At 40.6% G+C, this 24,418-nt stretch overlaps 1 protein-coding gene across 1 annotated transcript in view; it reads right to left on the bottom strand.

Annotated features, from left to right (window-relative positions):
* Window positions 1–24,418, bottom strand: part of LOC106094759 (neuropeptides capa receptor) — an 84,179-nt gene that overhangs the window by 26,164 nt on the left and 33,597 nt on the right. Inside the window, exons 4-7 of the mRNA XM_059360429.1 lie at window positions 9,328–9,418; window positions 8,850–9,049; window positions 8,539–8,706; window positions 8,356–8,427 (exon numbers count right to left, since the gene is read on the bottom strand). Coding sequence (XP_059216412.1) covers window positions 8,356–8,427; window positions 8,539–8,706; window positions 8,850–9,049; window positions 9,328–9,418 — 531 coding nt within the window. The remainder of the gene's footprint in view (window positions 1–8,355; window positions 8,428–8,538; window positions 8,707–8,849; window positions 9,050–9,327; window positions 9,419–24,418) is intronic.

Below are 24,418 nucleotides of genomic sequence, written 5' to 3'. Positions count from 1 at the left end.
AACATTCCGGGGTTTTTTTTTTTTTTTAAGTGCATTTGACAGTCTAATAAGTAAAAGCGTGCTAAGTTCGGCCGGGCCGAATTTTATATACCCTCCACCATGGTCGCATCTGTTGAGTTCTTTTGCGAAGTATCTGTTTTTGGGCCAACAAGGTATAATACATAAGGACGAATGAGCAGCTGTATCAAGTTATAGTCCGATTCGGGGCTCAAGAAGCGAAATCGGGAGATCGGTTAATATGGGAGCTGTATCAAGCTATAGATCGATTCTGAACATATTGCACACATATGTTGAAGGCCATGAGGGAGCAGTTGTACAAAATTTGTGCCAAAACAGATGAGAATTGCGCCCTCTAGAGGCTCAAGAAGTCAAGACCTCAGATCGGTTTATATGGCAGCTATATCAAGTTATATACTGACTTGAACCATACTTAGCACAGCTGTTGGAAGTGATATCAAAACACTATGTGCAAAAATTTCAGTCAAATCGGATGTGAATTGCGCCCTCTAGAGGCTCAAGAAATCAAGACCCAAGATCGGTTTATATGACAGCTACATCAGGTTATAGACCGATTTGAACCATACTTAGCACAGTTGTTGAAAGTGATATCAAAACACTATATGCGAAATTTCAGTCAAAACGGATGAGAATTGCGCCCTTTAGAGGCTCAAGAAGTCAAGACCCCAGATCGGTTTATATGGCAGCTATATCAAGTTATAGACTGATTTGAACCATACTAAGCACAGTTGTTGGAAGTGATATCAAAACACTATGTGCAAAATTTTAGTCAAAACGGATGAGAACTACGCCCTCTAGAGGCTCAAGAAGTCAAGACCCTAGATCGGTTTATAATGCAGCTATATCAGGTTATGGAGCCCTTAGGACCGTACTTCTCGCAGTTATTGGAAGTGATATCAAAACACTATGTGCAAAATTTTTGTCAAAACGGATGAGAATTGCGCCCTCTAGAGGCTCAAGAAGTCAAGACCCAAGATCGGTTTATAATGCAGCTATATCATGTTATGGAGCGATTAGGACCATACTTCTCACAGTTATTGGAAGTGATATCAAAACACTATGTGCTAAATTTTAGTCAAAGCGGATGAGAATTGCGCCCTCTAGAGGCTCAAGAAGTCAAGACCGAAGATCGGTTTATATGGCAGATATATCAGGTTATTGACCGATTTGAACCTTATTTAGCACAATTGTTGGAAGTCATGGCAAAACAAGTCGTGCAAAGATTGATGCCGATGTGCAAGATGTATGTCCCGACTGTGACCAAAGACCACACGATACACGTCACCTGTTTAACTGCCCAGCCAGATCCATTTGACTCGGACCCAGATCTCCCTCTGGACGCACCCCATCTTAGCAGCATAGTTCTTGGATCTGGACACTCAACAGAATCAGACAAAGGGCTTGAAACAACTCAGTGTCCCAACTATCAGCAAAATAGGATAATAAATGTAGCTGTTATGGGCCTAAGACCCTAAATCGGCGGATCGGTCTATATGGGGGCTAGATCAAGATATTGTCCGATATAGTCCATCTTCGAACTTAACCTGCTTATGGACAAAGGAAGAATCTGTGCAAAGTTTCAGCACAATATCTCTATTTTTTAAGATTGTAGCGTGATTTCAACAGACAGACGGAGGGACATGCCTAGATCGTCTTACATTTTTACTATGATCAAGAATGTATATATTTTATAGGGTCGCATGTGGAAATTTCGATGTGTTGCAAACGGAATGACCAAATGAATATACCCCCATCTTTCGATGGTGGGTATAATTTGCAAGATTTTTATACTCACCACCATAGGTGAGTATAAAGATGATTTAAACGGAATGACTACTAAACTAGTTATTCCGTTTGTAACACCTTGAAATATTGATCTAGGACCTAATAAAGCCATATCCGTCCGTCCAACCTTCTATCGAAATCACGATAGCGGTCGAACGCGAAAAGCTAGCCGCTTGAAATTTTGCACAAATACTTAATATTGATGTAGGTCGTTGGGGATTGTAAATGGGACACATCGGTTCAGATTTGGATAAAGCTCGCATATAAGCCGATGTCCCGATTTGACTTCTTGAGTCCCTGGAAGCGTACTTTTTTTTTCCTATTTGGATGAAATCGGTCTATAACCTGATATAGCTCCCCTATATATCGACCTCCCGATTTGACTTCTTGAGTCCTTACAAGCCGCAATTAATGTTCGATTTGGCTGACATTTTGCATGCGGTGTTCTGTTATGATTTTCAACAACTGTGCCAAGTGCGGTCTAAATCGGTGTATAACCTGATATAGCTCCCATATAAACCGATCTCCCGATTTGACTTCTTGAGTCATTGCAAGCCACAATTTTTGTCCGATTTGGCTGAAATTTTGCATGAGGCTTTTTGCTATGACTTTTAACAACTGTGCCAAGTGCGGTCTAAATCGGTTGGTAACTTGATATAGCTCCCATATAAACCGATCTCCCGATTTGACTTCTTGAGTCCTTACAAGCCGCAATTAATGTTCGATTTGGCTGAAATTTTGCATGCGGTGTTCTGTTATGACTTCCAACAACTGTGCCAATTACGATCCGAATTGGTCTATAACCTGATATAGCTCTCATATAAATCGACCTCCCGATTTGACTTCTTGAGTCATTGCAAGCCACAATTTTTGTCCGATTTGGCTAAAATTTTGCATGGGACGATTTGCTATGACTTCCAACAACTGTGCCAAGTGCGGTCCAAATCGGTCTACAACTTTATATGGCTCCCATACAAACCGATCTCCCGATTTGACTTCTTGAGTCCTAACAAGCCGCAATTTTTATGTAGGCTTCACTTTTTGCTTATCCCATCCTTTTTCACATTCCCCAACTTTTGATGAAACACTTCATGCTTCCCTGGAACCAAAATTATTTTGAATTTTTCATTGGCATTGATTCAGTTGATTTTCTATGGCTTTTCGGCTAATCAACAGCGGTTGTTAACAGCTAGTTGCAGATTAGAAGCCACATGCAGTCTAGTAATTTGTTAACAACGAATTCATAGAAACGTCTAGTTATCTATTTAGCTATTATTAGGCAATTTTCCAACAAAAAACAACAACGCCAAGTGCCACTCGACGTGAAGTGAAGGAGTCACTTGACAATCCCTTTCATTCGGCGAAATGCGCCACACGAAATCCATCGAAAACATGTGGCATTTGCTAATAACTTTTCACCATAACAAATGTTGCCACGAGCATCGCAAACCACCACATAAACGTTGTGCTAAAACGAAAACAAAGCCAACAAGTCCTGGCCCCAAGTACACAAAATAATGAAGGCCAAAAGCATTTCTCGCAAAAGCAAAAACATGCTCCAGCCCTAAACCGAAAATCAGTAGCAATAGTAAGTGTTATACTCGTATGCGCCTCTGTCTCTCTGTCTGTTTGCTCTTGGTTGGGCATAGGGGAAAAAGGCTTACAGCCATTGAACTGCTATTATGATGGTAATAAACATTAACATGGCCAAGATAAACATTTGTTCTAAAAACAACAACAACACAATCGAAATGAATGGTTGTGGCTTCGCTTTACTTTTATACCCTCCACCATAGGATGGGGGTATACAAATTTCGTGATTCTGTTTGTAACTCTTCGAAATATTCGTCTAAGACCCCATAAGGTATATATGTTCTTGATCGTCATGACATTTTAAGTCGAACTAGACATGTCCGTCCGTCTGTCTGTCAGTCCGTCTGTGTGTCCATCCATCTGTCCGTCCGTATGCCTCTCCGTCTGTCGAAAGCACGCTAACTTTCGAAGAAGTAACGCTAGCCGCTTGCATATTTGCACAAATACTTCCTTTAAGTGTAGGTCATCTGAAAATGTAAATGGGCTATATCCGTCCACATTTTGATATAGCTGACATATACACCGATTTGCGATCTTGACTTCTTGAGCCGCTAGAGGGCGCAATTCTTATCCGATTTGGCTGAAATTTTGCACGACGTGTTTTGTTTTGCCTTCCAACAACTGTGCTAAGAATAGTTCAAATTGGTCCAGAACCTGATATAGCTGCCATATAAACCGATCTGGGGTCTTGACTTCTTGAGCCACTAGAGGGCGCAACTCTTATCCGATTTGGCTGAAATTGTGCATGACGTGTTTTGTTATGACTTTCAACAACTGTAGTAAGAATATTTTAAATTGGTCCAGAACCTGATATAGCTGCCATATAAACCGATCTGGGGTCTTGACTTCTTGAGCCACTAGAGGGCGCAATTATTATCCGATTTCGCTGAAATGTTGCATAACGTGTTTTATTATGACTTGCAACAACTATATTGAGAATGGTTGAAATCGGTCCATAATCAGATATAGCTGTCATTTAAACCGATCTTGGGTCTTGACTTCTTGAGCCGCTAGAGGGCGCAATTCTTATCCGATTTGGCTGAAATTTTGCACGACGTGTTTTATTATGACTTCCCACAACTGTGCGAAGAATAGTTTAAATCGGTCAATAACCTGATATAACTGCCATATAAACCGATCTGGGATCTTGACTTCTTGAGCCACTAGAGGGCGCAATTATTATCCGATTTCGCTGAAATTTTGTATGAGGTGTGTTGTTATGACTTCCAACAACTGTATTAAGAATGGTTCAAATCGGTCCATAACCTGATATAGCTGCCATATAAACCGATCTGGGGACAAATTCGATCCACGGTGGAGCGTATATAAGATTCGGCCCGGCCGAACCTTGCAGACTTTTACTTGTTTTTGTTTTTTTTTTTTTTGCCGTCTGTTTCCTTTTGTATTGCCACTCTAGAGACACCAAGTACTCATTTTCGTACATTTTGGCATATTATCGAAAAGGACACTTGGCAGTTAAATAAAGAAAACATAAATTTCAATGCCCATATTAAAGCGTTGCCTTTCACATTCTCCTTAAAACGGAGGTTCGTTAAATTTTATTGCGGCCAAAGTTGTGTGGCATTATGTTGGTTGGCATCGCTTATGCGAATTCCATATCAAAGATTGAGATATTTTTGGGAAACGGAAAGTTATTTCCAGCCATAATTGTAATGATGACTTTTATCAGAATTGTAGGCGATGGCAGAGAGAATCCTCTTTAGGAAATGAATGAATCAGTAAGTCGTAAGAAGAATCTTAAAATAATTCCGTTGCCATGCGAAACAGTACCATTGCTGCGTGGTTGAAAGGAGTGTTGATGCGTGGCAAATATGTTCACATAAGTAAAAAATAATGAACATGAATTGGAGATTGGTTGATGTAATGCAATATGCTAACTTTTTTTTAACATATGGTGCACATATTCATTAAAAGCGGCCTTAGAATTAATTTAAAATGTTTCACAATAATAGTACTCTCCAGCTAAGCTTGCCAAAAGGTCGGGATTTTCCGAGTAGTCAAGATTACTCAGTAAATATATATCTGCTATATAGACCGATCTAGCGATAAAGGGTCTGAAACCCACAAAAACTGTATTTATTACCCCATTTAGCTCAAATTCTATCAGAGAGTTGTTTTATGCCTCCCGCAATCTGACCCAAATATGGTTAGATATAGCTGCTATATAGACCGATCCACCGATAAAGGGTCTGAAGCTCATAAAAGCTTTATTTGTTACCCGATTTCCCTGAAATGTCAAACAGTGCGTTGTTTTAAGGCTCCCGACATCTGACCTGAATATGGTTCACATCGGACTATATTTAGATATAGCTGTCATATAGACCGATCTGGCGATAAAGGGTCTGGAACCCATTAAAGATTTACTTATTAAAGGATTTCGCTAAAATTTTAATCAGAGAGTTGTTTTAAGCCTCCCGCAATCTGACCCAAATATGAATCGGATCAGATTTGAGCCCCTGGAGGCCACAATTTTCGTCCAATTCGGCTGAACTTATGCACATAGTGTACTCCAATGATTTTCAATAACTGCGTCAAGTACGGTCCATATCGGTCTATAGCCTGATATGACTCCCATATAAACCGATCTCCCAATTTGACTTCTTGAGCCCTTACAAGCTGCAATTCTTGTCCGATTTGGCTAAAATTGAGCATGCCGTGCTCTGTTACGACTTCCACTTACTGTCCCAAGTACGGTCCAAATGAGTCTATAATCTGATATAGGTCCCATATAAACCGATCTCCCGATTTGACTTCTTGAGCCCCTGAAAGCCGCAATTTTTGTCCGATTTGGATGAAATTTTGAAAATGGAGAGATCGATTTATATGGGAGCTGTATCAGGCTATGGACCGACTCAGACCATAATAAAAACGTATGTTGATGGTTATGAGAGGATCCTGCCAAATCGGATGAGAATTGCGACCTCTAGAGGCTCAAGAAGTCAAGACCCAAGATCGGTAGATATGATAGCTATATCAGGTTATGGACCGATTTGAACCATACTTGGCACAGTTATTTGAAGCCATAACGAAACACCACATGCAAAATTTCAGCCAAATCGGATAAGAATTGCGCCCTCTAGAGGCTCAAGAAATCAAGACCCCAGATCGGTTTATATGACAGCTATATCAGGTTATTGACCGATTTGAACCATACTTGGCACAGTTGTTGGATATCTTAACAAAACACGTCGTGCAAAATTTCATTCCAATCGAATAAGAATTGAATTTGGGACAGTGAGTTGTGTTAGGTCCTTCGACATTCTTCGTCAATTTGGCCCAGATCGGTCCAGATTTGGATATAGCTGCCATATAGACCGATCGGCCGATTTAGGGTCTTGGGTCCGTAAAAGCCACATTCATTATCCGATTTTGCTGAAATTTGGGACAGTGAGTTGTGTTAGGTCCTTCGACATTTTTCATCAATTTGGCCCAGATCGGTCCAGATTTGGATATAGCTGCCATATAGACCGATCCGCCGATTAAAGGTTTTGCGCCCATAAAAGGCGCATTTATTGTCCGATTTCGCCGAAATTTGGAACGGTGAGTTGTGTTAGGCCCCTCGACATCTTTTTGCAATTTATCAGATCGGTTCAGATTTGGAGATAGCTGCCATATAGACCGATCCGCGGATTTAGGGTCTTAGGCCCATAAAAGCCACATTTATTTTCCGATCTTGCTGAAATTTGGGACAGCAGGTTGTGTTAGGCCCTTCAACATCCTTCTTTAATTTGGCCTAGATCGGTCCAGATTTGGATATAGCTGCTATATATACCGATCCTCCGATTTAGGGTCATATGCCCGTAAAAGCCACATTTATTATCCGATTTCGCTGAAATTTGGGACAATGAGTTGTCTTAGGCCCTGGTCGGTTCAGATTTGAGTATAGCGGCCATATAGATCGATTTCTCGACAGTGAGTTAAGTTACGCCCCTTGACATACTTCCGCAATATGGCCCAGATCGGTTCAGATTTGGATATAGCTGCCGTATAGACCGATGTCTCGGTTTTAAGTTTTGGGCCCATAAAAGGCACATTTATTGTCCAATGTCGCTGAAATTCGAGACAGTGAGTTGTGTTAGGCTCTTCGCATTCCTTCTTCAATTTGGCCCAGATCTCTCCAGATTTGAATATAGTTGCCATATCGACCTATCAATCGATGGAAGGTTTTGGGGCTATAAAAGGCGCATTTATTGTCCGATTTCGCCGAAATTTGAGACAGTGAGTTGTGTTAGGCTCTCCGACATTTATCTGCAACTTGGTCCGAATCGGTCCACATTTAGATATAGCTGTCATATAGCTGCTATGGGGCATAAGGTATGTATTTTTCACCGAATTTTGACGAAAGTTGGTTTTCTTATATTTCCGAGGTGGTGGATATTCAAAGTTCGGCCCGGCTGAACTTAACGCGTTTTTACTTGTTTTTATATGGATAGTTGAGCACTATCCCGAATAAAAATGTTTGAAAATAGGGCCACAAACGAAGATTTGGCCAACAAATTTTCGAAATGCCAACTTTATGGGTTTGCCCAAAAGGCGCCCAGACATCTTAGAGCCTTGAAATTTTGCACACTATCTCAGCTCAGCTCTAACCATTCCAAATTTTAAAGAGATGTCTCTACCCGTTTTCACTCGCCATATTTGTTACTAGTTTTTCGGCTGGAGGGGGAGGGGGGGCACAGTGGTACAGAACACTGTGCCACATTTGTGAGGTACTTTGCCATGTAAAAACTTCTCCCGAAAGAGGTTTTGCACTGCGGCTCGCAATTCGGTCTAGCCTACATAAAGGAGGTCGTTTACCATTGAGCTTAAGCTTGAATCGGATAGCACTCATTGATATGTGAGCACTCATTGACTATTTGCCCCCGTTTGTTAATGGAATGTTCATGGGCAATTTTGCAATTTTTTTCCTAATAAATTTTCAAACTCTTGTAAACTTACCCAACATTCGTATCACAGCCTTGCGAGACTGTTGATGTCTTGATTCTCTGTGCATGGAACCTTGTTGGACACCTATAGAATAACAAAAAAAAAGCAAAACGGAAACAGTTATCTGTATTTCCCCCTTCAAATAGAGTCAAATTGAACTAAAACTAAAAAAAAGAAATTTCAACCAAAACTCACCTAATTGTTGTGTGGTCCTGGAACGAATTTTTGCTCCCATGCGTCCATAGAAATATATAATCATGATCATCGGTACGAAAAAGAAGACCACAAAGGATATTTCGAAAACATATAAATCTGTGGGTGGAAACATAATACACACTGCAGAATCCTCGATTTTAGCGCCATCTGCCGGAGGTGGCCAACGAAAAAAACAAAACAAAATAGAAGGGAGAATTATTTAAAAAAAAAGTAACCCAAAAATGGTTATTAAAAACAAGCATACAATTCAATTGTTGGACAAATTACGCCTTTAGCGTTTTTCCACTTACCCACGGGATAGTGCAGATAGAAAATCTCCGATAGCATGCCAAATGGTAGGGCCACCACAAAACTAACCAACCACAGAAGGGCTATGATTCGCAGTGCCCTCTTAAAGCCACTCATCGCATACAAATGCAGGGGATGGCAAATGGCCAGATATCGTTCGACGGAAAACGCCACAATGGTGAAGACGGAAACATAAGTGCAGCTGTGTGTGTGTGTGTAGCGACAAGACATGGGGGAGAAAGTGAATAACCAAACAAAAAATGTATCCCAAGCCATTGCAGCAAAAGAAGTTTTGTTTGCGTAGCAAATCCAAGAACATGTAAAGAAACACAAATTGCCTTCTTTTAATTTATGGGACTATTTTTTGCTATTCAAATAAAACTGAAGCATCCCACACCCCTCTTCCCCAAGGAAAACCAAGGTACTTGTAATAAAATGAAATATGAGCATGTATTGGAAAATATTTCCTCTCATACTTACGCTTCGGATATATAAGCCCGCACTTTGCAGAATGGCAATCCAAACAAATAGGGATATTGGTGCCAATACAGAAACACTTCCGTAGGTAAACCTGTAACGAAATGATGAAGGGGGGGAGTGAAAATGAAAGAGAAGAGAAGAACTAAGGTAACAGCACATAAACAAATTTGCTGCCAAATGTTGATAGCAAACCAAGATCTACACAAATTTATGCTCAGTGTGCATAAATCATGAAAACATATTTCCCAGCAGCTACACAGGGTGTTGAAGCATGGGCTTGCCACATTATTTGATTGGTTTTTATTAAATCCCACAATTTATGACCTTTATGACAACGAGTGGAGTATAACTAATTTGTAGATGACATTAATTCCCATTGACGAAAACAAACTGTGACAGAGTTCAATGGAAAAAACCACAGCAAAAATTCATTCGTTTACAGCTATAAGGTTGGAATAGCTGTCAATTTCAGTTATTACAAGTGAAAAGGACATTGCTGTAATACCATAAATGGACAACGTAGTTCTAGTATTTGATACACCAAGTGGACTTTTAGTGTCGCTTCGATAAGACTTAAATCAGAATAGCTCTCTATTTTCTCGAAAGAGAAAATTTGCTCCAAAGATAAAATTCTTCGCAAAATTTCAATGACACTTGTTCTCCAAAAAATATTCCACAAAATTTTCTCTACGGACAATTTTTATACCCACCACCGAAGGATGGGGGTATATTCGTTTTGTCATTCCGTTTGCAACACATCGACATATCCATTTCCGACCCTATAAAGTATTCTTGATCAGCGTAAAAATCTAAGACGATTTAGCCATGTGCGTCCGTCCGACTGTCTGTTGAAATCACGCTACAGTCTTTAACAAGTCAAAAGGCATTAAGTTCAGCTGGACCGAACTTTGGATACCCACCACCTCTGGAATATATGTAAACCCCTTTTCGTCACAATCCGATGAAAATTGTATAACTTATCCACCCAAATTCGGCACGGTTGAATTTTGAACTTCAAAAAATAAAACTTTTATGAGCTTCAGACCCTTAACCGGCATATCGGTCTATATGACAGCTATATATAAATATAGTCCGATCTGAACCATATTTGGGCCGGAAGGCGGGTGGCCTCAGACTACTTACTGTTTCAAATTTCAGTGAAATGGGGCAATAAATAAAGCTTTTATGGGCTTCAAACCCTTTATCGGCAGATCGGTCTATATGGCAGCTATATCTAAATATAGTCCGATCTGAACCATATTTGGGTCAGATGTTGAGAGGCTTAAAACTGCGGACTGTTCCAAACTTCAGCCAAATCGGATAAAAAACGAAGCTTTTATGGCCTTCCGATCCCTTATCGGGGGATCGGTCTATATGGCAGCTATATCTAAATATAGTCCGATCCAAACAATATTTGGGTCAGACGTCGGGAGGCTTAAAATAACCCGCTGTTCCAAATTTCAGCGAAATCGGATAAAAAGTAAAGCTTTTATGGCCTTCAGACCCCTTATCGGGAGATCGGTATATACGGCAGCTATATCTAAATATAGTCCGATCTGAACCATACTTAAGTCAGATATCGGGAGGCTTAAAATAACCCACTGTTTCAAATTTCAGCGAAATCGGTTAATAAATAAAGTTTTTATGCCCTTCAGACCCTTTATCAGCAGATCGGTCTATATGGCAGCTATATCTAAAAATAGTCCGATCTGTACAATTTTTGGGTCAGATGTTAGTAGGCTTAAAACTACTCACTGTTTTAAATTTCAGCGAAATCGGATGAAAAATAAAGTTTTTTGGGCATTAGACCATTTATCGGAAAATTGGTCTATATAGCAGCTATATCCAAATATGGTCCGATTTGGCTATATCTTGATATAGCCCCATATAGAGCGGTCCGCCGATTTGGGTCTTAGGCCCATAAAAGCCACATTTCTTATCCGATTTTGCAGAAATTTGGGACAGTAAGTTGTGTTCGACCCTTCGACGTCTCTCTTTATTTTGGCTCAGTTCAGTACAGATTTGGATACAGCTGCCATATAGACCAATCCGCCGATTTAGGGTGTTAGGCCCATAATTATCCAATTTTGCAGAAATTTGGTGTTAGGCCCTTCGAATTCCTTCGTCAACTTAGCTCAGATCGGTCCAGATTTGGATAGAGCTGACATACAGACCGATCCGCCGATTTAAGCCCATAAAGGCCACATTCATTATCCGATTAAGCTGAAATTTGGGACAGTGCGTTGTCTAAGGCCCTTCGACATCTTTCTTCAATTTGGCCCTGATTGGATGAGATTTCTCGACTGAAGGCTTTGGGCCCATAAAAAGCGCATTTATTGTCCAATGTCGCCGAAATTTAGAATAGTGAGTAGCGTTACCTTCGACATCCTTCTTCAATTTGGCACAGATCGGTCCAAATTTGGATATAGCTGCCATATAGACCGATCCTCCGATTTAGGGTCTTAGGCCCATAAAAGCCACATTTATGATCCGATTTTGCTGAAATTTGGGACTGTGAGTTGTGTAGGGCCCTTCGATATCTTTGATCAATTTGGCCCTGATCGGATGAGATTTGAAAATAGCTCCCATATAGACCGATCCCTCGATTTAAGGTTTTGGGCCCATAAAAGGCGAATTTATGGTCCGATGTCCCCGAAATTTGGGACAGTGAGTTGTGTTAGGCCCTTCGACATTTTTCTATAATTTGACCCAGATCGGTACAGATTTGGATATAGCTGCCACATAGACCGATCCCTCGATTTAATGTCTTGAGCCCATAAAAGGCGCATTTATGGTCCGATTCCGCCACAATTTGGGACAGTGAGTTGTGTTAGACAGTGACTTATGTTAGGCTTTTCGACATCTCTGTCGTTTATGGATTAGTTCGGTTTATTTTTAGATATAGCTTCTAAAAAGACCAATATTTTGTTATACACAATTAAACAATGACTTGTATTTAGTTGTTAGTATTTGGTGCGAATCGGATCATATTTCGGTATAGCTGCTAGTGTATGCAATTTTCACAGGATTTTGATGAAAGGTGGTTTACATATATACCCGAGGGGGTGGGTATGCAATGTTCGGCCCGGCCGATATTATCACCTTTTTTTTTGTTCTTTCTGCGGAATAGACGTTTCTCCTCTCTCCTTCTCTCCCTTTCTCCCGATACCTCTCCTTCATCCGGAGCGTTGCTACTGATTGCAGGGTTACTTCTTGGCTTCAGTAGCATTTCGACATTCTAGGTCGTACCATGGGTTTCTTGGTGGAGGCTTCCCGTACCCAAGTACGGATTTCGCAGAATTTTCCATGAAGTGGACATTAGTTTGCCAATTTGGTTTCTCGTGTTTTGATCGGGTGACAGCCATGTGGCTTTGTGAATATTTTTATGTTGAAATCTGGTGCTACTACTACTACCATGTTTTTTGCCGCGGCGAAATCTATCAGCCGCAACCCATTACTGGACGGTATCTCGTGGAAGCTAAACCCTCCGACTGTTGGACCAAAAATGTCTTCCTCCCCTTTTTTTCGCATTAAAATATCCCAGAACGATTTTAATATCATGGGGGCGGGGCAGCGGTCATATTCTCTATCTTGGCGCTTGTAGAAAATATCCTTTGTCTGCTCGTCTTTGTCTTCCTTCGGGGCATGGGCACAAACAAGGCTGATGTTGAAGAATTTGGCTTTTATGCGGATATGTTCAATATTATTTTTGATTATTGCTGAGGCTCCTTCCTCTCGCTCTTTGGGAAGGATGAACTGCATTGTAAATCATATACCCTGTGGCATTGACATGTGTAATTTTAGTCATGTGGCTTTCTGAGATTTGTAATAAATCAATTTTGTGGTCATAAAGAAAATATTCCATTTCATTAATGCGACTCTCTAAACCATTACAGTTCCATGTTGTTATTCGCAGATTAGCCATTATTGCGGGACTATAATCATTCAATACCACTTGATCATCCAAGCGCCGATAAATTTTTTCCCTATTTTTTAAAATGTCTTTTAAGATCATTGCCTTATCTGTTGTTGTTTGTACTCAAAATCTTTGTAAACGTTTTTGGTTGCATGTTTTGCTGGTTCATTCCTTGGAATGTTTGTTGGACGCGTGCTTGTTGGCCTCTATGGATGGTTTGGTTTTGATATTGAGGTTGAAACAATTGGTGGCCTCTCGTGTATGTTTACAGTAGTTCTTCGTTATTCTGTACTTTTCGTGTGGCCCTCTTTAATGGGTCTAGTCTTATTTCTCATGGAGTTTTTGGAGTTCCTTTGCCACTTCACAACCTTTATAGCTGGCTGGGAGGTTACCTTTACTTTTTGGAACTTTGTTTTTCACAATTTTCGGTGTTGTGTTTACCAGCACCTTTATCACATCTCGCTTCTTTTTGGGCAATATCGTTTAGTATGAATTAATCTCTGACACCTTTTACACAGAGGAATTAATCTCGAGGAATACTTTAATTCTTAAATTGAGAATACTAGTAATTTTAAAAATATTTTTCATCCTCCCTATTTTCAATGATATTTTCTCTTCAAGAAATATTCAAAAAAATGTTCTCTGCCTACAATTTTTAGATAAAATTTAAAACAAATATTCTTTAAAGACAAAATTTTAATGTATTCTTATATCATCACAAAACACTTATCAAAAAGAAATGAAGAAGTCTAATTTCTTCATAAATTCATTTAATGTTTATATTTGTAATAAAAATTTAATTATCGCTTTAGTCAATACAAATTACAGATATATGTGTGGTCTTTATTCTCAGAATTTTGTTATCTGTTATTAAAATATTTTCCAAGTTTGTTCCCAACTTGATTCCCATGAACAATATATGAATTTTGCCCTAAAAGCCACAAACTTTTGTCAATGTAATTTTCTATGGGGGTAAGGATGGGGAAAGAATGTAGAAGTGTCCAATGAAGTGATAATTTATACCTCCCGACCATCGAACATTCTGTCATCGAGTCCAAACTAAAAACATTTGATTGATAGAAATTCTTCCCAATGTTGTATGGAATTTGAATATGTTAGCTTTGAACGACTTTAGTCTTTATTTCCCCATTTTTATTTCAGTTAATGGAAAATATACAACTTTCTTATTTTGAAACAGAATATTCCCATTTTGGCGCTCTGCACTACAAATCAACCCATTTAACTTTCCTTGACATTCATAGAGGCCAGTGAGATGGAGTATAATTTCCGCTACAATGCAACAAAACAAATAGACCAACAAAACTGAACTCAATTATACGCCTTGTGTGATGATCATTGTTGAACATCAATGTAAATGTTCCATGCCAGACTAATAAAATTTCCTCTTTTTTCCTTTTGATATTAAATCGATTTCCTCTTTAGTCCTTTGCAGGCATATTTTAGAAGAAGAAAAAAAAAAACAACACAAAAATAAAAACCAATTTAAAGTACCCTTTTTTGCTGGGACATTGATATACGGGAAATAAGTAAAAAATGCTAAAGGCAGAAAAAGGCGAATGTTGGATACCATACTCCCCAAAGGGTTATCATTATGGAAATAACGCTTCTATTGGGGTTCTATTAAAAATACATTTACTTTCTTTTAAAAAATCCGCAATTACTTTTTGGGCAACCCAATAGTTTGATAAAATTAGGGCAATAAAATAATACAACTGGGAATTATAGGTGAAGAAAACTTGTTCAACAAGCCAAAATATCCTTCTCAATATCCAAAAGCAGATTTTTGCAAAATAGGAGACATTATTTCCATGCTAACTTACAAAGTAATTGACTTATAATAATGGGTCTGTAGAGTATAGAAAATCAGTAAAACAATTGAGCGATGGTTTTCCCTTCACTAGAACTGTGTCATTATTCAGTCATATAGACCTTCTTTATACAGAACAACTTTCATCCCATCATGTCATGTCGTCTGGACTAAAGTTTGATCCGACTCGCTGTTCTTAAATAAAGTGTACAACAGCCAAATTGAAATAACTATGCCACACTACCTCGTAAAATTTCTTATTCAAAAATCAAGTGGATGTCTAATATTGAGAGCAGGTTAGCATACATGCAGAGTGGTATAATAACCTTAAACTACAGGAATCTATGGTACTTTGGAAAGAAGAAACCTATCAAGTTGATGAGGGAATAGAGGATAATAGGATAGGAGGAATAGGTACGAGAGGCAGAATGAAAAGGGGGGATGAAAGAAATGTTGCTACGAGGACAAAGGGAGGAATGAAGGAAGGTGAAAGGATCGGAAAAGAAGCAAACTGTATAGAAGGAAGGAAATGAAAGGAAGAGGATAGGAGGAAAGAAGGAGAAAGGAATGAAAGTAAACAACTTTGGAGTCCCACCACCTCGGGTATATATGTAGAAAATACGGTGAAAAATGCACACATTATGCCCCAAAGTAGCCATATCGAAAAATGTTCCGATTTGGACCAAATACTAATAAGTTAAAGTCATTGTCATACGACAAGGATAACGAAAAGCTTAACATAAGTCACCGTGTTAAATTTCAGTGAAATCGGATTTTAAATGCGCCCTTCATGGAGCCAAGACTTTAAATGGAGATATCGGTCTATATGGCAGCTATAACCAAATCTGGACCGATCTGGGCCAAATTGAAGAAGGATGTCGAAGGGCCTAGCGCAACCCACTATCTCAAATTTCAGCGATATCGTACAATAAATGCGTCTTTTATGGCGCCAAAACCTAAAACCGAGAGATCGGTCTATATGGCAGCTATATCCAAATATGGACCGATCTGGCCAAATTGAAGAAGGATGTCGAAGGACCTAACACAACTCACTGCCCTAAATTTCAGCGACATAGGACAATAAATGCACTTCTTATGGGCGCAAGACCTTACGTCGAGAAATCGGTCTATATGGCAACTATATCCAAATCTGAACCGATCGGCGCCAAATTGAAGAAGGATGTCGAGCGGCCTAACTCAACCTACCGTCCGAAATTTCAGCAAAATCGGATAATAAATGCGCCTTTTATGGCCGCAAGACCTTAAATCGAGAGATCGGTCTATATGGCAACTATACCCAAATCTGAACCGATCGGGGCCAAATTGAAGAAGGATGTCGAAGGGCCTAAATGTGGCTTTTATACTAAGACCTAAGACCCTAAATCGGGGAATTGTCATTCCAATAGAGCTACATCAGGTCACAGACCGATTCCGACCATACTTGGTTTGTATGTTGTTAAGAAAGATGAATAAGGTAGGTGAAAGGAAGGAGTGGAAAACATGGAAGGGAAGTAAGAAAGGGGTGGTCACCGTTATGTTGAAGTTGAAAAAGTGAAAAAAAAAAAACAATTCCTGAGAGAGGTGTCGCATAGCGGTACGCCATTCGAGGACCCTTATCATTGAGCTTAAACTTGATTCGGACAGCACTAATTGATATGTAAGAAGTTTACCCCTGTTCCTTAATGAATATATTTGTAATTTACATTGGATGGAAATCGTAGAAGAAAGATTGGAGAGGGAAGTAAGAAAAAAGGAAAGTAAAGATGATAGGAACAATGAGGACGCCGGACTGTAGAAGAGAGGCAAGAAGGACGGAAACGGAAAGAGAGAGACTGAGAAAGGAAGCAAGGATGGCAGAAGGACGGAAGGAATGAGGAAAGAGAGAAAAAATAACGAAATATTGAATGAGGCAGGACGGAGTCTTGTTTAGGCAGGAAGGAAGGAAGTTAAATGGATGGAGGAAGGATGAGGAATCAGCAAGGAAGGTAGAAAAAAGGTAAGGGAGTAAAGAAGATGGAAGGTGGGATAAACATTGAATGAAGGAGGAAGAAGGAAGGGAAGAAAGAAAGGATAAAGAAACGAAGGATGGATGGAGAGAAGGATGAAAGGATTGAAGGATGGATGGAAGGAAGGATGGAAGGAAGGATGGAAGGAAGGATGGAAGGAAGGATGGAAGGAAGGTAGGAGTGATTAGGAGGGAAAAAGGAAGGAATTAATGACGAAAGAAATAGGGAAGAAGGGAGTATGTACTGAGTCAGGAAAGGAGGGATGAAAAGAATTAAGTGGGGAAGCAAGGATTGAAGGAAGGAGGTAAGGCAGGATGGAAGAGTGGATAGAAGAAAGAGTGGAAGGAAGGATGGTAGGAAGGAAGGATGGAAAGAAGAATGGAAGGAAGGATGGAAGGAAGGATGGAAGGAAGGATGAAAGGAAGGATGGAAGAAAGGATGGAAGGAAGGATGAAAGGAAGGATGGAAAACAGGATGGAAGGAAAGATGGAAGGAAAGATGGAAAGAAGGATGGAAGGAAGGATGGAAGGAAGGATGGAAGGAAGAATGGAAGGAAGGATGGAAGGAAGGATGGAAGGAAGGATGGAAGGAAGGATGGAAGGAAGGATGGAAGGAAGGATGGAAGGAAGGATGGAAGGAAGGATGGAAGGAAGGATGGAAGGAAGGATGGAAGGAAGGATGGAAGGAAGGATGGAAGGAAGGATGGAAGGAAGGATGGAAGGAAGGATGGAAGGAAGGATGGAAGGAAGGATGGAAGGATGGAAGGAAGGATGGAAGGAAGGATGGAAGGATGGAAGGAAGGATGGAAGGAAGGATGGAAGGATGGAAGAAAGAAAGGATGGAAGGAAGGATGGAAGGATGGAAGGATGGAAGGAAGGATGGAAGGAAGGATGGAAGGAAGGATGGAAGGAAGGATGGAAGGAAGGATGGAAGGAAGGATGGAAGGAAGGATGGAAGGATGGAAGGATGGAAGGAAGGATGGAAGGAAGGATGGAAGGATGGAAGGAAGGATGGAAGGAAGGAAGGAAGGATGGAAGAAAGAAAGGATGGAAGGAAGGATGGATGGAAGGAAGGATGGAAGAAAGGATGGAAGGAAGGGTGGAAGGAAGGAAGGAAGGATGGAAGAAAGAAAGGATGGAAGGAAAGAAGGAAGGATGGAAGGAAGGATGGAAGGATGGAAGGATGGATGGAAGAATGGATGGAAGGATGGATGGAAGGATGGTTGGAAGGATGGAAGGAAGGATGGAAGGATGGAAGGATGGAAGGATGGAAGGAAGGATGGAAGGAAGGATGGAAGGATGGAAGGATGGAAGGAAGGATGGAAGGAAGGATGGAAGGAAGGATGGAAGGAAGGATGGAAGGAAGGATGGAAGGAAGGATGGAAGGAAGGATGGAAGGAAGGATGGAAGGAAGGATGGAAGGATGGAAGGAAGGATGGAAGGAAGGATGGAAGGAAGGATGGAAGGAAGGATGGAAAGAAGGATGGAAGGATGGAAGGATGGATGGAAGGATGGAAGGAAGGATGGAAGGAAGGAAGGAAAGATGGAAGAAAGAAAGGATGGAAGGAAGGATGGATGGAAGGAAGGATGGAAGAAAGGATGGAAGAAAGGATGGAAGGAAGGATGGAAGGAAGGAAGGAAGGATGGAAGAAAGAAAGGATGGAAGGAAAGAAGGATAGAAGGAAGGATGGAAGGATGGATGGAAGAATGGATGGAAGGATGGATGGAAGGATGGTTGGAAGGATGGAAGGAAGGATGGAAGGAAGGATGGAAGGAAGGATGGAAGGAAGGATGGAAGGAAGGATGGAAGGAAGGATGGAAGGAAGGATGGAAGGAAGGATGGAAGGAAGGATGGAAGGAAGGATGGAAGGAAGGATGGAAGGATGGAAGGATGGAAGGATGGAAGGATGGAAGGATGGAAGGAAGGATGGAAGGAAGGATGGAAGGATGGAAGGAAGGATGGAAGGAAGGATGGAAGGAAGGATGGAAGGAAGGATGGAAGGAAGGATGGAAGGAAGGAAGGATGGAAGGAAGGATGGAAGGATGGAAGGATGGAAGGATGGAAGGATGGAAGGAAGGATGGAAGGAAGGAAGGAAAGATGGAAGAAAGAAAGGATGGAAGGAAGGATGGATGGAAGGAAGGATGGAAGAAAGGATGGAAGAAAGGATGGAAGGAAGGATGGAAGGAAGGAAGGATGGAAGAAAGAAAGGATGGAAGGAAAGAAGGATAGAAGGAAGGATGGAAGGATGGATGGAAGAATGGATGGAAGGATGGATGGAAGGATGGTTGGAAGGATGGAAGGAAGGATGGAAGGAAGGATGGAAGGATGGAAGGAAGGATGGAGGGAAGGATGGAAGGAAGGATGGATGGAAGGAAGGATGGATGGAAGGAAGGAGGGATGGAAGGATGGAAGGAAGGATGGAAGGAAGGAAGGATGGATGGAAGGATGGAAGAATAGGTGGAAGAATGGATGGAAGGATGGATGGAAGGATGGTTGGAAGGATGGATGGAAGGATGGATGGAAGGATGGAAGGCAGGATGGAAGGAAGGATGGATGGAAGGAAGGAAGGAAGGATGGAAGGATGGAAGGAAGGATGGAAGGAAGGATGGAAGGAAGGATGGAAGGAAGAATGGAAGGAAGGATGGAAGGAAGGATGGAAGGAAGGATGGAAGGAAGGATGGAAGGAAGGATGGAAGGAAGGATGGAAGGAAGGATGGAAGGAAGGATGGAAGGAAGGATGGAAGGAAGGATGGAAGGAAGGATGGAAGGAAGGATGGAAGGAAGGATGGAAGGAAGGATGGAAGGAAGGATGGAAGGAAGGATGGAAGGAAGGATGGAAGGAAGGATGGAAGGAAGGATGGAAGGAAGGATGGAAGGAAGGATGGAAGGAAGGATGGAAGGAAGGATGGAAGGAAGGATGGAAGGAAGGATGGAAGGAAGTATGGAAGGAAGGATGGAAGGAAGGATGGAAGGAAGGATGGAAGGAAGGATGGAAGGAAGGATGGAAGGAAGGATGGAAGGAAGGATGGAAGGAAGGATGGAAGGAAGGATGGAAGGAAGGATGGAAGGAAGGATGGAAGGAAGGATGGAAGGAAGGATGGAAGGATGGAAGGAAGGATGGAAGGAAGGATGGAAGGAAGGATGGAAGGAAGGATGGAAGGAAGGATGGAAGGAAGGATGGAAGGAAGGATGGAAGGAAGGATGGAAGGAAGGATGGAAGGAAGGATGGAAGGAAGGATGGAAGGAAGGATGGAAGGAAGGATGGAAGGAAGGATGGAAGGAAGGATGGAAGGAAGGATGGAAGGAAGGATGGAAGGATGGAAGGAAGGATGGAAGGAAGGATGGATGGATGGAAGGAAGGATGGAAGGAAGGAGGGATGGAAGGAAGGATGGAAGGAAGGAAGGATGGATGGAAGGATGGAAGAATGGATGGAAGAATGGATGGAAGAATGGATGGAAGGATGGTTGGAAGGATGGATGGAAGGATGGAAGGCAGGATGGAAGGCAGTATGGAAGGAAGGAAGGATGGAAGGAAGAATGGAAGTAAGGATGAAAAGCAGGTTCGAAGGAAGGATGGAAGGGAGGATGGCAGGCAGGATGGAAGGAAGGTGGAAAGAAGGAAGGATGGAAGGAAGAATGTAAGTAAGTATGAAATGCAGGTTCGAAGGAAGGATGGAGGGAAGAATGGAACGAAGGGTGGAAGAAAGGATGGGAGGTTGGAAAGATGGAAGGAAGGATGGAGAGATTAAGGATAAAGGAGTATGTACTGATGCATGAAATACTCTTGTCTTTTTCAAATGATCACTTTTCTATTCGTAAGGATTGCTTGTGGAAGAAAGTAGTGTACAATTTGTCGCACATGCTGCCCGACTAAAGAGAGAAAAAGATCTAGGGGAAATTTTCTTAGCACTCTTATTATATAATTTTGGAAGTTTTCTCCATTAAAGCGAAGGGGGCAAGGACAATGGTTTTGTTGTGAATCCGTTTCCAAAAGATGTTGTTCTTTTCTTCAGGACACACAAATTACACAGTTTGGAACCAACCTCATTGATATTGATGAGAAGGAAAGGCAAACGAAGCAGTTGGTAAGGAGGAAGGACGGAGAAATGTGGTAGAAAAGGTGGATGAATAAACCAAGAAGGAAGTAAGGCCAAAGAAAATACGAAAGAAAAGTGAAAAGGATAAAGTGGTAAACGAGGAATGGGAAGGAAAACGGAGTTGGAACAATTATAAATAGTTACCGCTACACATAGGTTGTCTTGTCCAATAAAGCTGAAATGCTCGAATAAAACTTTTTATATTATCAAATCGTTTTTCAGTGGTAGTTACCCCATTCCTTACATATTAGATCGCGAAGAGAAAGGAAGGACGAACAACAAACTATAAAACTTTTTTCAGAAGCCCAATTTTTTTAATTATAACAAAGTTAAATTTCCCCCAAATCATAACCTTATATTATAATGAGAAAAATGTTATTTGACTCGCTCCATTCGTGACAATGACAATGAAGACAGCTTTGGGATTTCCCATGTCTTACTCTAACTACAATGTGAAATTGTGACAGGATACTGATCGGTGAAAAATGTTTTGATGTTCTACCCAATATTCCCATCCAGGGGTTTAGTACCATAGTTGGACCAGCTAGTTTATGTAGGTTAGATTAGGTAAGAGTGCCAAGCCTCTACAGACTCCAAAGTCAATGTTCGCATATAGATTAGGCTTAATTAGAGTGGCAGACTTACTTAGACTAGTTTAGTCATTTGTAATACCACAGTGGTGACAGACCAAAGCTTCTGGTGAGAATCGAATCGCTACCAACTCGGCTACCAACATTCTTACCCTATGACTTAGTACTAAAGTGGTAGGGTCTGAAATGAGCAATAGCCCCGCTATTTTTTTGCCCTCCCCTTTACATTGGCTGCACACAGGTCGGTCATTTAAAAGCAAATGATGCGTACAACGAATTTTTTTTAGGGCACTCTCTTGACATATTTTCTACCTACCACCATCCACCACCAGGATTTGCGGTGTGTTTACCAACGGAATTGAATCAATTGGACCCGTTTTGTGAAAGCGTAAAAATTCATATGAATTTATGTTTTTTTCGGCTTGCCACCACAATGTTGGCCCGACACCACATTCCGGCACAAGAATGGAAAACAATGTATCTTCATGGCAACAATAAACAATAAAAACCAGACGCTACTTGTGGGGACTTGGGCCAACTAAAAACAATGTGGGTGGGTGTGTGTGTGCGTTTCTTGTATGAAGAAGATTTGTATGTTTGGCATACATTTTGGACCCTACCAAGCCAAATGCCTGTAGCATACCTTAAGGGGCACCAGCAAAATCAAGTGGGTGTGCGAAAGTGTGTGTTTGTGTAATAGTGTTTGTGTGGCAGTAACATTTATGGTAAAACACTGACAAATATAAAATTTATTGTTCTTAGACATCAAGAAGGAATTTGGCATTCCCTTTGGGGGGTAGCCACTTGAACACCTGCAAATGTACATTCTGCAAAATATTTGGAAAATTTGATTTTGTTGCCATTTCCGATCTCAAGGGGAACCAAAAATACATATAATTTGAAGTGGTTGAACAGGGACAGTTGGAAATAGATGGATTATACATTGGGAGATATTTAAGTAAAAACTAAGAAACTTAGGATTATGATCGGAATTGCGACAAGACGAAGCGAATATTAAGGAATATAGATTATCCAAACTTTGTATACATAGAATTGCAGGTGCGCATACACTGGATAGGTGTGGCTGTGGGCAGAACAAACAAATTTGACAGCACTTCCCAATACTTCTTACGAGTCGAACTTAGACTTCAATCAGCTTGAAGAGACTATCACTGGGCCCACACCCTTTTCTCTAAGCTGGCCTTATTTGGTTTTTTTTTTGTTTTCTACGCGAGTTTTTATTAATTTTTCTCAGTGTACTCTTGCAAATATTTGTTTATTTGCCTTTTACACACATTGCTGCCCACGCATATGCGAACTTTAACTTGTGTATTTGTGTGTAGGTTATAAAATATTTATTATTTTTGTATATATTTCATAAATTTGAAAATGTTTTGTTTGCCGATTACTTTTGGTATTTGCTTGTTCATCTGGAAAAAATTCTATGTAAGACAATTTAATGAATATTGCATCACAAGGATACTATAAATGTCGGCCTGACAGAGAATTGCTACGGAATTCCCAGGAAGAAAAGTGACCAAAATAAACCAAAGAATGTCAGCATAAAGTCAGCCCAAATAATACTTTAATAGAACTGTATTACTTGGGTCTTCCAACTAAATGGGCCGGGATAGAATAGAGATGAAGAGTCTTATCTACTTCTTTGAATCGCCTATTTCTGAAAGCAGATTAAAAGACTTTGCATTTCGAGCTTGACCAAAAAGTGTAGTAGGACTAAGCACTTCTGACATAAAACGAAGTTGGCTAAGGAAAATGGACTGGTTGTAAATCCCCCTGTTCTATTCGTCAGGAGATACAAGATACCCGGTATTGCAACTGTCTCATTGATGGAGAGAAAAGTATGTTTCATACACTGAAAGCCCGAAAAAGTTTGGTTTTTTAATCATTTCAAGAAAATTAATTTAAAATCCAATATTTGGTTAAGAGCCGAAAACTCACCTTTTGACCTACACACTTGCAAGAGAGCTATTGTTAATTATATAGATTTTCCGCCGCCTATCATGACAAGCTTTTACGCTGATCTTGCCAGACCTATAATGACAGGGTAGCGGACAAAAAAATTCAAACACCCACATATGTTATGTGTGAAAATATTTGTTATACCCACCACCGAAGGATGGCGGTATATTAATTTTCTCATTCCATTTGCAACACATCGAAATATCCATTTCCGACTCTATAAAGTTTATATATTCTTGATCAACGTAAAAATCTAAGACGATCTAGCCATGTCCGTCTGTCTGCCCGTCTGTCTGTTGAACTCACGCTACAGTCTTTAACCAGTAAGAAAGGCCAAATTCGGGCGGTGCCGACTGTATAATACCCTACACCTACCCTATAAGTACAATGTGGAAGCTATATCCAATTCTGAACCATTTTTAATGGACCTCGGCGAGCAAAAATATGTTCAAACTGACAACATTATGGCAAATTACCCAAAATCTGACGAACATATATATGGGAGCTATAACTAATACTGAACCGATTTCCATGAAATTAACCACCAATGTGGAGAGTCATTAGAAAATCCTTCTTGCAAAATTTCGCGAGAATCGGGTAACAAATGACCATTTTATTGCATTATTACTGCCAATCGGACGAACATATATATGGGAGCTATATCCAAATCTAA

Source organism: Stomoxys calcitrans, chromosome 1 (assembly GCF_963082655.1).
Source record: "Stomoxys calcitrans chromosome 1, idStoCalc2.1, whole genome shotgun sequence".
In the NCBI taxonomy this organism is placed as follows: domain Eukaryota; kingdom Metazoa; phylum Arthropoda; class Insecta; order Diptera; family Muscidae; genus Stomoxys; species Stomoxys calcitrans.
Note: the sequence above shows the minus strand (reverse complement) of the source record. Positions and strands in the feature narration are given on the sequence as shown.